This window comes from Triticum aestivum, chromosome 6D, assembly GCF_018294505.1.
Source record: "Triticum aestivum cultivar Chinese Spring chromosome 6D, IWGSC CS RefSeq v2.1, whole genome shotgun sequence".
In the NCBI taxonomy this organism is placed as follows: domain Eukaryota; kingdom Viridiplantae; phylum Streptophyta; class Magnoliopsida; order Poales; family Poaceae; genus Triticum; species Triticum aestivum.
The window spans coordinates 452,868,353-452,882,380 of record NC_057811.1 but is presented as its reverse complement, the minus strand read 5'-3'; the positions used below and the strand labels follow the sequence as shown (position 1 = coordinate 452,882,380).

The 14,028-nt window shown below is 43.4% G+C and overlaps 1 protein-coding gene across 1 annotated transcript; it reads left to right on the top strand.

Moving 5' to 3' along the window:
• The first annotated feature begins 12,406 nt into the window (after positions 1–12,406).
• LOC123141957 (ETHYLENE INSENSITIVE 3-like 5 protein) lies at positions 12,407–14,028 on the top strand. Its single transcript, XM_044561002.1, has one exon. The coding sequence runs from the start codon at positions 12,441–12,443 to the stop codon at positions 13,815–13,817; it is 1,377 nt and encodes a 458-aa protein (XP_044416937.1). The 5' UTR covers positions 12,407–12,440; the 3' UTR covers positions 13,818–14,028.

Sequence of the window (14,028 nt, the reverse complement as noted above, 5' to 3'; positions counted from 1 at the left end):
GCACTTATAGTAGTGGTTTGCTTTCTTTTACTAACGGATCTCACGAAGGTTTTGTTGAGTTTTGTGTGATCGAAGTTTTCAAGTTTTGGGTTATCTTACGATGGATGAAAGAAGGATGTAAGAGCCTAAGCTTGGGGATGCCCCGGCATCCCAAGCTATTATCCAAGAATGAGCAACCAACTAAGCTTGGGGATGCCCCCGAGTGGCATCCCTGCTTTCTTCCAATAACCATCGGTATTTTACTCGAGGCTATATTTTTATTCGTCACATGATATGTGTTTTGCTTGGAGCGTCTTGTATGATATGTGTCTTTGCTTGTGTTATTTTGTGTTTTAAGTCATCAATCCTTGCTGGACACACCTATTTGAGACAGCCAAAATTATGTCATGACTTGTTAGAATTGCTCGCTATGCTTCACTTAAATCTTTTATGAGCTAGGACTTGCTCTAGTGCTTCACTTGTATCTTTTTGAGCACGGTGTGCTTAGTATTTTTGAAGAAATGCTCTCTTGCTTCACTTAGATTTATTTGAGAGTTAGTAAAATTTTGAAGAAATTCTCTCTTGCTTCAGTTAAATTATTTTGAGAGAAAGAAAATTTGTTATGCTCATGATCTTCACTTATATTTGTTTGAGCTTATGAAAAGCAACACATGAAAATTAGTCCCAAAGTGATAGATATCCAAGAAGGATAAAATAAATAAAAATGTCATGAAGATCATTGGACAAAATAAACTTGATTCTTAGTAATAGTTTTGAGATATGATGATGTGATATGTGAATTATGTTGATGAGTAATTGTGCTTAAGTAAGAATATTGGTGTTAAGGTTTGTGATTCCCTATGCATGCACGTAAGTCAATAATCATGCAATGAAAATTATATCCTACTTGTGGTGCATTATTCGGTGTTAATTATGCTTAATGCTTGCTTATGAGATTATTCATTTCTTGGTTGGTCGCTTCTCAATCTTTTTGCTAGCCTTCATTTTGCACCAAGTATGACCTCTACTTGTGCATCCAAAATCCTTTAAACCAGTTTTGCCACATGAGTCCACTATATCTACCTATATGCGGTATTCTTTTGCCATTCTAAGCAAATTTGCATGTGACATCTCTAATTTTCAAAATAAACTTCTCTTTTGTGTGTTTGTTTCGCTCGCGGAACGGTAACGGGTGGCTAATATTTTCCATGCTGGATGTGTTATTCTCACGATGAGTGTTTATTCACTTGTCATTGCACGAGAGTAAGGTAAAGGTTTTAGGGATGCCCAGCCCCGAATTGCAAAAATGAATTTACTTTATGTTGTCAAATAATAAATTCCTTGGAAAGTGTTGGTATGGAAGGCAACCGTGGATTCGGCTAGCCATGGAAAATGAAAGTATGCTGGAAAAGGGAATAAACTTTATTTTCTGTTTGGGAACCGCCTATGGCATATCTAGCATGGAAAGTGTTCGGAACTCTAAGTCGTTTTCGTTGGTGAGATGGATACACCTCCCAAAATGTTTTTATCTCTATTTTTTGCTTTGAGCTCTGGCACCTCTACAAATCCCTACTTCCCTCTGCGAAGGGCCTTTCTTTTACTTTATGCAATTTTTATTTTGAATTTGAGTCTTCATCTTCTCTTATAAAAGCACCAACTAAGAGGCAATATGATCATGCTTAAGTATTGGGTGTAGCTAATATTCGAGTGTGTTTCATGAATGGATCAATGTTTGAGCATGATGGACTAGGGATAACTTGTTTTAGCATTGATATTTTGAAAGACATGGTTGCTTGTTGATATGCTTGAGTATCTAAACTATTATATCAAAACTAGACTATTGCTTTGAATCACATAAAAGTCCAAATGTCCATGCTATAAAGAAAAGAATATAATATGACTTGATGAACATCACTCCACATTAAAAATTCCGTTTTTATCACTTACCTACTCGAGGACGAGCAGGAGTTAAGCTTGGGGATGCTGATACGTCTCCAACGTATCTATAATTTATTATTGTTCCATGTTGTTTTATTATTAATCTTGGATGTTTTATAATCATTTTATAGTCATTTTATATCATTTTTTGGTACTAACCTATTGACATAGTGCCAAGTGCCAGTTGCTGTTTTTTCTATGTTTTTTACATCGCAGGAAATCAATATCAAACGGAGTCCAAATGCCCCGAAACTTTATGGAGATTTTTAATGGGCCAGAAAGAAGAAGTTGGGCCCTGGTTGCACCTGGGGGAGTCCTGAGGAGGGGAAAACCCACCAGGGCACGCCAAGAGGCCCAGGCGCGCCCTGGTGGGTTGTGCCCACCTCGGGTGCCCCCCCCCCCCGGACCGCCTCTTTGCTCTATAAATACCCCAAAAATACCAGAACCCTAGGGGAGTCGACGAAATATTCATCCAGCCGCCGCAGAGTTCAGAACCACCAGATCCAATCTAGACACCGTCACAGAGGGGTTCACCACTCCCATTGGTGCCTCTCCGATGATGCATGAGTAGTTCTTTGTAGACCTTCGGGTCCGTAGTTAGTAGCTAGATGGCTTCCTCTTTCTCTTTTGATTCTCAATACAATGGTCTCTTGGAGATCCATATGATGTAAGTCCTTTTGCGGTGTGTTTGTTGGCATCTGATGAACTTCGAGTTTATGATCAGTCATATATTTTTATATCCATGAAAGTTATTTGAGTTTCTTTGATCTCTTATATGCGTGATCTCTTATAGCCTCATATTTCTTCTCCGGTATTTGGGTTTTGTTTGGCCAACTTGATCTATTTGTCTTGCAATGGGAAGAGGTGCCTGGTAGTGGGTTCGATCTTACGGTGCTTGATCCCAGTGACAGAAAGGGAACCGACACGTATGTATCGTTGCTACTAAGGATAAAAAGACGAGATCTAATAGCTGCCGCAATAGATAAATGGATCTTGTCTACATCATGTCATCGTTCTTATTGCATTACTCCGTTTTTCCATGAACTTAATACACTAGATGCATGCTGGATAGCGGTCGATGTGTGGAGTAATAGTAGTAGATGCAGGCACGAGTCGGTCTACTAATCTTGGACATGATGCCTATGTAATGATCATTGCCTGGATATCGTCATAATTATTTGAAGTTCTATCAATTGCCCAACAGTAATTTGTTTACCCACCGTTTGCTATTTTTTCTCGAGAGAAGCCACTAGTGAAACCTACGGCCCCCGGGTCTTCTTTCTCATATATTTGCCTTGCGATCTACTTTTCCTTTGCGTTTTTTATTCAGATCTATTAAACCAAAAACACAAAAATACTTTGCTGCACTTTATTTTATTTGCAATCTATTATTTCAATCTATTACAATTTTCTCCCATCTCCTCGCCAATTTTTGGCGCCGTTACCCGAAAGGGATTGACAACCCCTTTAACACGTCGGGTTGCGAGTGGTTGTTATTTGTGTGCAGGGGTTGTTTATGTTTTGTTGCTTGGTTCTCCTACTGGTTCGATACCTTGGTTTCATAACTGAGGGAAATACCAACCATCGTTGTGCTACATCATCCTCTCCTCTTGGGGGAAATACCGACGTAGTCCTAGCAGACATCATCACTCCTCCCGCCACTAGTGTGGAGTCTTGTGATATTAATGCCGATTTGTTGAATATTGTTATGAAAGATCAATTTACCGGTACTCCTAATGAGGATGTCGCGTCCCATCTTAACACATTTGTGGAATTATGCGATATGCAAAATAAAAAAGATGTGGACAATGATATTGTGAAGTTGAAATTATTCCCGTTTTCTTTGCGAGATCATGCAAAAATTTGGTTTTCTTCTTTGCCTCGCAATAGTATCGATTCTTGGGATAAGTGCAAAGATGCTTTTATTACTAAGTATTTCCGCCCACAAAAAGTATTTCCCTAGGACACAAATCATGAATTTTAAGCAACCTGAGCATGAACATGTTGCGCAATCTTGGGAAAGAATGAAATTGATGCTAAGAAAGTGTCCTACTCATGGTTTAAATCTTTGGATGATCATACAAATTTTTTATGCGGGATTGAATTTTGTTTCTAGAAATCTTTTGATTCCATCGCGGGTGGTACTTTTATGGAAATTATGTTGGGTGAAGCTACTAAATTTCTTGATTATATTATGGCAAATTATTCACAATGGCATATCGAAAGAGCTCCTACTAGTAAAAAGGCTAATTCGGTGAGGAAATAAATTCTTTGAGTGAAAAAAGTTGATGCTCTTATGAAGTTGTTTTCTAATAAAAGTGCTCCTATTGATCTTAATGATGTGCCTTTGTCTACATTGATTGAGCAAAATAGTGATGCCGTAGATGTGAATTTTGTTTCGCGAAACAATTTTAATAACAATGCTTATAAAGCTAATTTTAATCCAAGACCTTTTTCAGGAAATTTCTCTAATAATTATGGTAATTCCTATGGTAATCATTATTATAATAATAATAGGAACACCTCTGATCTTGATAATAATATTAAAGAATTTACCAATGCTCAAAAGAATTTTAATACTACGATAAAAGAAAAGTTGAGTAAGATTGATGATATGTCTAGAAGCATTGATAGAATTTCTCATGATGTACAAAATCTCAAGATGAAAATTGTTGTGCCTAGGGTTGAGGAATCAATTAAGGCTTTATATGTTTCTATGGATGAAAGTAAGAAAAGAACCGCTATGCTTAGAGCTAAAAGAGAATTTTTAGAAAAGGCGTTTTCTAGTGATTGCTTTCATAAAAATGATGAAGATATTAAAATGATTGGTGTTTCTTCTATTGATTCTTTGTTTAATAAAATTAAAATTGATTATTAAGGGACCGAAGAAGAGTCAACTTTAGCCAGAAGGCGTCCCGATAATTTGGAGGGTGAGAATCTTGTTGACAAAATTGATAAAAGTGGGTTTGGAGAGGTCAAAACTTTAACTAGTGATGTGCCCACTCTTTTGGATTACAAAGACTTTAATTATGATAATTGCTCTTTGATTAATTGTATTTCTTTGTTGCAATCCATGATAAATTCACCCCATGCTTATGAACAAAATAAAGTTTTTGATAAACATATCGTTGATGCTATTATGAAAGCTTTGGAAGAAAAGTTGGAATTAGAGATTTCAATTCCTAGAAAATTACATGATGAATGGGAACCTCCTATCAAAGTCAAGATTAAAAATTATGACTGTTTTGCTTTATGTGATTTGGGTGCTAGTGTTTCTACAATTCCGAAATCTTTATGTGATGTGCTTGGTCTTACCGATATTGAAGAATGTTCTTTAAATTTGCACTTGGCGGATTCTACTATTAAAACGCCTTTGGGAAGAATTAATGATGTTCTTATTCTTGCAAATAGGAATTATGTGCCCATAGTTTTTATTGTTCTTGATATTGATTGCAATCCGTCTTGTCCAATTATACTTGATAGACCATTCTTACGTACTATTGGTGCCATTATTGATATGAAAGAAGGCAATATTAAATTTCAATTTCCACTAAGGAAGGGTATGGAACACTTCCCAAGAACAAGATTTAAGCCACCATATGAATCAATCATGAGGGCATCTTGTGGATCTAGAAATAAAGATGACAACACTTAGATCTATGCATTATGCCTAGCTAGGGGCATAAAACGATAGCGCTTGTTGGGAGGCAACCCAATGAACAATTTTTTTTTGTCTTTTTCTTTATGTTCTTGAGTGTTTGCACAATTATGCTACTGTTATGATTATGTTTTTTATGTTTTAATTAGTGTTTGTGCCAAGTAAAGCCTTTGGGATCACGTTGGGTGATAGTTGATTTGATCTTGCTGAAAAACAGAAACTTTTGCGCCCAGTAAAACAATTTTAACAAATCACATAAGCGTGATTTTGATCTGAATTTTTTTATACAAGATTTATATACAAATTTCCCAGGTTGTAGTAACTTTTCAGAATTTTTGGAGTTACAGAAGTATACGAAGTTTCCAGATTGCTACAGACTGTTATGTTTTTGACAGATTCTGTTTTCTGTGTGTTGTTTGCTTATTTTAATGAATCTACGGGTAGCATCGGGGGGTATGAACCATGGAGAAGTTGGAATACAGTAGATATTACACCAATATAAATAAAGAATGAGTTCACAACATTACCAAAAAGTGGTGATTTATTTTCTTATACTAACGGATCTCATAAGTTTTCTGTTGAGTTTTGTGTTGCGAAGTTTTCAAGTTTTGGGTAAAGATTTGATGGACTACGGAATAAGGAGTGGAAAGAGCGTAAGCTTGGGGATGCCCAAGGCACCCCAAGGTAATATTCAAGGACAACCAACCATCTAAGCTTTGGGATGCCTCGGATGGCATCCCCTCTTTCATCTTCGTCTATCGGTAAATTTACTTGAGGCTATATTTTTATTCACCACATGATATGTGTCTTGCTTGGAGCATCTTGTATGATATGAGTCTTTGATTTTTAGTCTGACACAATCATCCTTGCTGTACACACCTTTTGAGAGGGACATTCATGAATCGTGAATTTATTAGAATACTCTATGTGCTTCACTTATATTTTTTGAGCTAGGTCATTTTGCTGTAGTGCTTCACTTATATCATTTTAGAGCACGGCGGTGGCTTTATTGGTTGTTGAACTATCATGCTTCACTTATATTATTTTTAGAGTCTCTCTAAATAGCATGTTAATTTGCTTTGGTTATGAATTTAGTCCTAATGTGATGGGTATCCAAGAGGGATATAATAAAAACTTTCATGTAAAGTGCGTTGAATACTATGTGAAGTTTGATTCCTTATGATTGTTTCGAGATATAAAGATGGTGATACTAGAGTCATGCTAGTGAGTAATTGTGGATTACTAGGAATACTTGTGTTAAAGTTTGTGATTCCCGTAGCATGCACGTATGGTGAACCGTTACGTGATGAAATCGGAGCATGATTTAGTTATTGATTGTCTTCCTTATGAGTGGCGGTTGGGGATGAGCGATGGTCTTTTCCTACCAATCTATCCCCCTACTAGCATGTGCATAGTACTTTGTTTCAATGACTAATAGATTTTTTCAATAAGTATGTGAGTTCTTTATGACTAATGTTGAGTCCATGGATTATATGCACTCTCACCTTTCCACCATTGCTAGCCTCTCTAGTACCGTGCAACTTTCGCCGGTGCATCACACCCATAATATACCTTCCTCAAAACAGCCACCATGCCTACCTATTATGGCATTTCCATAGCCATTTCGAGATATATTGCCATGCAACTTCCACCGTTCCGTTTTATTATGACACGCACCATCATTGCGTATTGCTTTGCATGATAGTAAGATAGCTAGCTTGATGTTTTGATGTTATTTCTATGCTAGATCATTGCACATCTCGGTACACCGCCGGAGCCATTCATATAGAGTCATATTTTGTTCTAAGTATCGAGTTGTAATTCTTGAGTTGTAAGTAAATAAAAGTGTGTTGATCATCATTATTAGAGCATTATCCCATGTGAGGAAAGGATGATGGAAGCTATGATTCTCTCACAAGTTGGGATGAGTCTCCGTACTTTACAAAAAAATAAAAGAGGCCAAAGAATCCCACCAAAAAAATGAGAGAAAAGAGAGAAGGGACAATGTTACTATCCTTTTTCCACACTTGTGCTTCAAAGTAGCACCATGATCTTCATGATAGAGAGTCTCTTATGTTGTCACTTTCGTATACTAGTGGGAATTTTTTGTTATATAACTTGGTTTGTATATTCCAATGATGGGCTTCCTCAAATTGCCCTAGGTCTTCATGAGCAAGTGAGTTGGATGCACACCCACTTAGTTTCTTTTTGAGTTTTCATACACTTATAGCTCTAGTGCATCCGTTGCATGGCAATCCCTACTCACTCACATTGATATCTATTTATGGGCATCTCCATAGCCCGTTGATACGCCTAGTTAACGTGAGACTATCTCCTTCTTTTTGTATTCTCCACAACCATCATATTCTATTCCACCTATAGTGTTATATCCATGGCTTACGCTCATGTATTGCGTGAAAGTTGAAAAGGTTTGAGAACATCAAAAGTATGAAACAATTGCTTGGCTTGTCATCGGGGTTGTGCATGATTTAATACTTTGTGTGATGAAGATGGAGCATAGCCAGACTATATGATTTTGTAGGGGTAACTTTCTTTGGCCATGTTATTTTGAGAAGACATGATTGCTTTATTAGTATGCTGAAGTATTATTGTTTTTATGTCAATATTAAACTTTTGTTTTGAATCTTATGGATCTGAACATTCATGCCACAATAAAGAAAATTACATGGATAAATATGTTACGTAGCATTCCACATCAAAAATTCTGTTTTTTTATCATTTACCTACTCGAGGACGAGTAGTAATTAAGCTTGGGGATGCTTGATACGTCTCCAACGTATCTATAATTTTTTATTGTTTCATGCTATTATATTATCTGTTTTGGATGTTTCATATATATTAATATGCTATTTTATATTATTTCTGGGACTAACTTATTAACCTAGAGCCCAGTGCCAGTTTCTGTTTTTTTACTTGTTTTTGAGTTTTACAGAAACGGAATATCAAACGGAGTGCAAACGAAATAAAACTTTATGATGATTTTTTTGGACTAGAAGACATCCACGGAGCTTGGAGGCCAAATCAGAAGAGTCCCGAGGACTCCACAATCCTCCAGGGCGCGCCCTGGGGAGGGGGGCGCCCCCTGGCTTGTGGGACCCTCAAGAATCCACTGACCTCCCTCTGAGTTCTATGAATCCTCAAATATTCCATTATTAACAGAAGCGTCCACCAAAATACTTTTCCGCTGCCGTAACCTTCTATTCCCGTGAGATCCCATCTTGGGGCCTTTTCCGGCATCCTGCCGGAGGAGGATTCGATCACGAAGGGCATCTACATCAACTCTGTTGCCCCTCCGATGAAGCGTGAGTAGTTTACCACAGACCTAGGGTCCATAGCAAGTAGCTAGATGGCTTCTTCTCTCTCTTGGATTCTCAATACCATGTTCTCCTCGATGTTCTTGGAGATCTATCCGATGTAATCTTCTTTTGCGGTGTGTTTGTCGAGATCAATGAATTGTAGATTTATGATCAGCTTATCTATGAATATTATTTGAATCTTCTTTGAATTCTTATATGCATGATTTGATATCTTTGTATTTCTTTTCGAATTATCAGTTTGTTTTGGCCAACAAGATTGGTTTTTCTTGCAATGGGAGAGGTGCTTAGTTTTGGGTTCAATCTTGCGTGATTTCACCCAGTGACAAAGTAGGGGTAGCGAGACACGTATTGTATTGTTGCCATCAAGGGTAAAAAGAAGGGGTTTTCATCATATTGCTTGAGTTTATCCCTTTACATCATGTCATCTTACTTAAGGCGTTACTCCGTTCTTTATGAACTTAATGCTCTAGATGCATGCTGAATAGCGGTCGATGTGTGGAGTAATAGTAGTAGATGCAGGCAGGAGTCGGTCTACTTGACACGGACGTGATGCCTATATGCATAATCATTGCCTTGGATATCGTCATAACTTTGCGCTTTTCTATCAATTGCTCGACAGTAATTTGTTCACCCACCGTATTATTTTTGCCTTCAAGAGAGAAGCCTCTAGTGAAACCTATGGCCCTCGTGTCTATTTTCTTTCATATATTTTCAGATCTATATACCAAAAATATCTTGCTGCAATTTATTTACTTTTATTTACTTTTATGTTTTAGTAATTTTTTATATCTATCTCTATCAGATCTCACCTTTGCAAGTGACCGTGAAGGGATTGACAACCCCTTTATCGCGTTGGGTGCAAGTGTTTGATTGTTTGTGTAGGTGCATATATTGGGGACTTGCGTGTTTCTCCTACTGGATTGATACCTTGGTTCTTAACAGAGGAAAATACTTACCTCTACTTTGCTGCATCACCCTTTCCTCTTCAAGGGAAAACCAACGCAAGCTCAAGAAGTAGCACGGACTGCCACCGAAGGAGGAGAAGGAGGACAGCGACGGGAGGACAGCTCCGGCGACGAGCAGATCGGCTCGATCCGTACTGCGTCTTCGACCGGTACTTCCGCGAGAAGGGCGGCAAGGGCGGCGAGAAGGGCAGGGGCAGCCGTGGATGAACTCCACCATAGCCAAGCATGCCAAATTTTGGCAGTCCGATGGCATGTTTAGTTAGTAGTGATGAAGTAGCCGAACGATGTGTGTGCATCGACATAGTTGCATGAGTTTGTATGGATTTGAGATATGATAATTGAGGTGACCGGATGTGGATTACATTATTTGAGGGGTGCCCGGTCAATGCCCACGCACGCGCTCGGATGCGTCCGCGGGCGTTTGAAGGGCTGGATTTGCCCATGGCAACTGTAGATGCTCTTATGTCCTACCAATTGTGGTACTATGTTTTGGCCATGAAGCTCGGATGCCCGTGACTCCAACCACAAGATTTATAGTACTATTTTTTGGTAGTGATGCTTATATTTCATGATTGTCAAGAACAATTGTTGTGAAAATACAGATTAATGTCCTACCAAGTTTTGAGGATCATGTGTCTTTGCTGGACATTTCTATACCATGTTACTGGACTGCAAAAGTAAAGTGTGTTCTCATGCCAAAATCCTTGAAGCCAAAAACACAAAAGGCCGAGTGAAAGATAAACACCATCATCGATGGACCTTCAATTAACATTCAGTGAAGAAACGGTAGGGGGGGGAACGGCGCAGCAAGGCGAGTGTGTGCTTCCAGTGAAAAGGAATCCGAAAGAGGTAGCATGGGCGTACACCAGCAATGTGGCGAGGAAACAGAGCAAACTTGACCGCCGGCCGCGGCACCGGCACGCCGTATACTTCCACCACGTAAGCCGTAGCCGCATGTTACACGTAGGCACGCTATGTACAGACCATGCATGCCTAGCTATGCCTAAGTTTTGCGTGTGCGTCCATGCTCTACCGCAGATTTGGACAAGAGCATACTCATTTCTTCAGTTCGCCGCGGGAACAAAACAAAGGCCTAACCCCCCACCCTCACACCCCCCCCCCCCCCCCCGCCGCCCCCCCTCCCTCCCGCCCGGTTCTCCTGCCGCCCTGCCACGGGCGAGGTCCGCGGTGGCAGCAAGCCCGATGCCCGAGGCGATAGGGCGGGTGGATCGCAGTCGCAGCGGGAACCACCTGAGGCGGTAGGGGCGCCTCTTGTGGTGCGTACGTGGGCAGTGGTAAGGCGGCGCCCCTAGCATGTGTGGCGGCGGCCGACGATCCTTGGCTGACCGGTTGGGCTTCCCTGCGTGGAGATGGGTGGCGGCGGTGGCCAACACTCCATGGCTGACGTGGTGAGGCTCTTCTGCCAGGAGATGGGTCGTGGCGGCCGCGGATTTGGCTTCCCATCCAGATCCACCGTGGTGTGGTCTTAGCCGAGCGGCGGCGTGTGGAGGGACCGATGAGGGGCGGCTGGAGGCCCTTTGCGAGTGTTCCGGCAGCAACATTCACCTTCATGGTGAGGCTCCGACGGATCCAGTCAGCTGCGAGATCGGGGTGATGCAACTTTCGGCAAAAATCGTGCCGACTGTAGTCATGGCGGACGATGGCGGCGTCTCTGACGCCGTTTCCTTCCCGAGGTATTGTCGTTGCAGGTTGTGTCAGCACGCTTAGGATGGTCCGGCGGAAACTCTAGATCTAGGTCTCCCGAATTGAACGATGACGGCGCCTTCGATATTGTTCTCCTTCATCGGGGCATTGTTTTGGAGCCGGAGTTGGCTGGAGGGGACAAGAGGAGGAGCGCTGTTACATCTACCGCAAGGTCGATAATAGGCCTCAGTGGCATGGCGTCGGAGTGTCGGTGACGGGCGCGTGTGCATGGGCGTGCGCAAGATGGTACGACGACAATACGACATGGCGAGGTGAATGTGTTGATCGCTCCATGCGCACGCGATGCACGCAAAGGGTCTAGCTAGACCAGTTGGTGCACTTTTTTTTACGAATGTACCGGTTGGTGCTCTTAACTAGCTAGTGAGGCCACCGGAAAATTTGATGTGTGTTAATACGAGGCCAGGACACATGATCAAGTATGTAGCTCGAAAGGTGGTTTTGACATTTGGGTTGATCCATGTATTTATTTTGCTTGGTTCGGTTGAATATTATAATAAAATGGTTATGTGCATAGCTGATGCCGAGGTCAGGTCCATTTCGATTTCTTTTTTCCAGTTCGCCTATGAAGCCCGAGCATGTGTAGTCGTACGTGGATGCTCTTGTTCTTTTAACAGAAAGAAGTGCGCGCCTGAGTCAGTGAGTTGGTTTGTCCGGAACGTGCATGGCTTGCCTGAGCAGCCACGCGCCCACGCACGGCATCACCCGCCGTCCTTGCTGGCCTCTGAAACTCTTCACTTCACTTCATAGAGCGCATAAATAAACCGCCGGTGCAACTCATTCCCACACCATGAATGATAGACCGCTCGTGGCCGAGCTCGGAAATAAAACAGACTTGTTATGTGTGCCGTGTCTATGGATCAGGGCACCCACTGTTGGAGTCCGTTTCCCATGGAGCGTCTGGACGCGCATGGCGGTGGCAACGCCGCGTTCGGCCTCGAGGCGCTGGAGGTGGACGTGGAGCAGCAAGAGGAGATAATCGACTTCGAGACAGAGCCGCCGGGCTCCTCTGAATCTGTCGAGATCTCTGACCTCAAGAAGCGCATGTGGAAGGACCAGATGCGCCTCATGAAGCTCGAGGGCCGCGCCGGCGCCAGGAGCGGTGCGCCGGCCGGGCGGCAGGAGGACCAGGAGGAGGACGGTCCCGAGGCGCGGTGCCGGCGGAAGGCGATGCTGCGCGCGCAGGACGGCGTGCTCCGGCACATGATGAAGATGATGCAGTCCTGCAACGCGCGCGGGTTCGTGTACGGCGTCATCGACGAGGCCGGCGAGCCCACGTCCGGCTCCTCCGACAGCCTCCGCGGCTGGTGGAAGGACAAGGTAGTCTTCGACCGCACGGGCCCGATGGCCCTGAGTCTGACCGGCAGCTCCGCCGCCGACGGTAGCACCAGCCCGCTGGGCCTGGCCTCCTACCTGCATCGCCTCCAGGCCATCCAGGACAACACGCTGGGCTCCATGCTCTCGGCGCTCCTCCAGCACTGCGAGCCGCCGCAGCGCAACTTCCCGCTGGAGCGCGGCCTGGCGCCGCCGTGGTGGCCGACGGGGAAGGAGCTGTGGTGGGGCACGCAGGGCGAGACGCAGGCCCACCAGGGCGCGCCGCCGTACCGGAAGCCGCACGACCTGAAGAAGGCGTGGAAGGTGTCCCTGCTGAGCGCGGTGATCAAGCACATGAGCCCGCGCTTCGACCAGATGCGCAGGCTCGTGTGGCAGTCCAAGCGGCTGCAGCACAAGATGAGCGCCAAGGAGTCCGACACCTGGTCCAAGGTGCTCCGGCAGGAGGAGGCGCTCAGCGGCCGGCTCAAGAGCTCGCTTCGGATCACGCCCCTCGAGGACGACGACGACTACGACGGCGAGGAACTGGAGGACGGTCCGGAAGACGTGGCGCGTGGCCCGCATGACAAGCGCAAGTGCAAGGGCGTCCCGAGCGGCAGCTCAGGCGGGAAGTGCCGCCGCAGGCCAAGAGGCGGGAGCCGGGACCTGGCCGCGATGGTGCCCGCGCTCGAGGCCGGAGTCCTCGCCGAGGAGAGCCAGGGCCCCATCAACGAGCTCATGGAGCTGTACTACAGCTGCCTGCAGGGGGGCGATGCGGAGGAGAAACAAGATGTGGCGATGCAGGGAGTGCCGGGAGGCGTCGATGATGTGGCGCAGCAATTCCTGATCGATGTCATCGGTAGCTGCCCGGAAGTAGATCATGTGTTGCGCTTGATGGAGGAGTGATGTGCCTCGTGGGGAAATGAAATTCTACCCAAGCCGGTTTCTACGATTCGTGTAGGCGGACTAGATTTGTGAGACATTGATCTAAGTTGTACTCGAGGATGTGTGTGTTCCGACGGTTGATGTTCGCATCGACCATGGGTCTCTTGTAATTATTTTTGTTCTTTTTTATAAAAATATGATACGTCATTGACGTATTCTTAAAAATAAACAG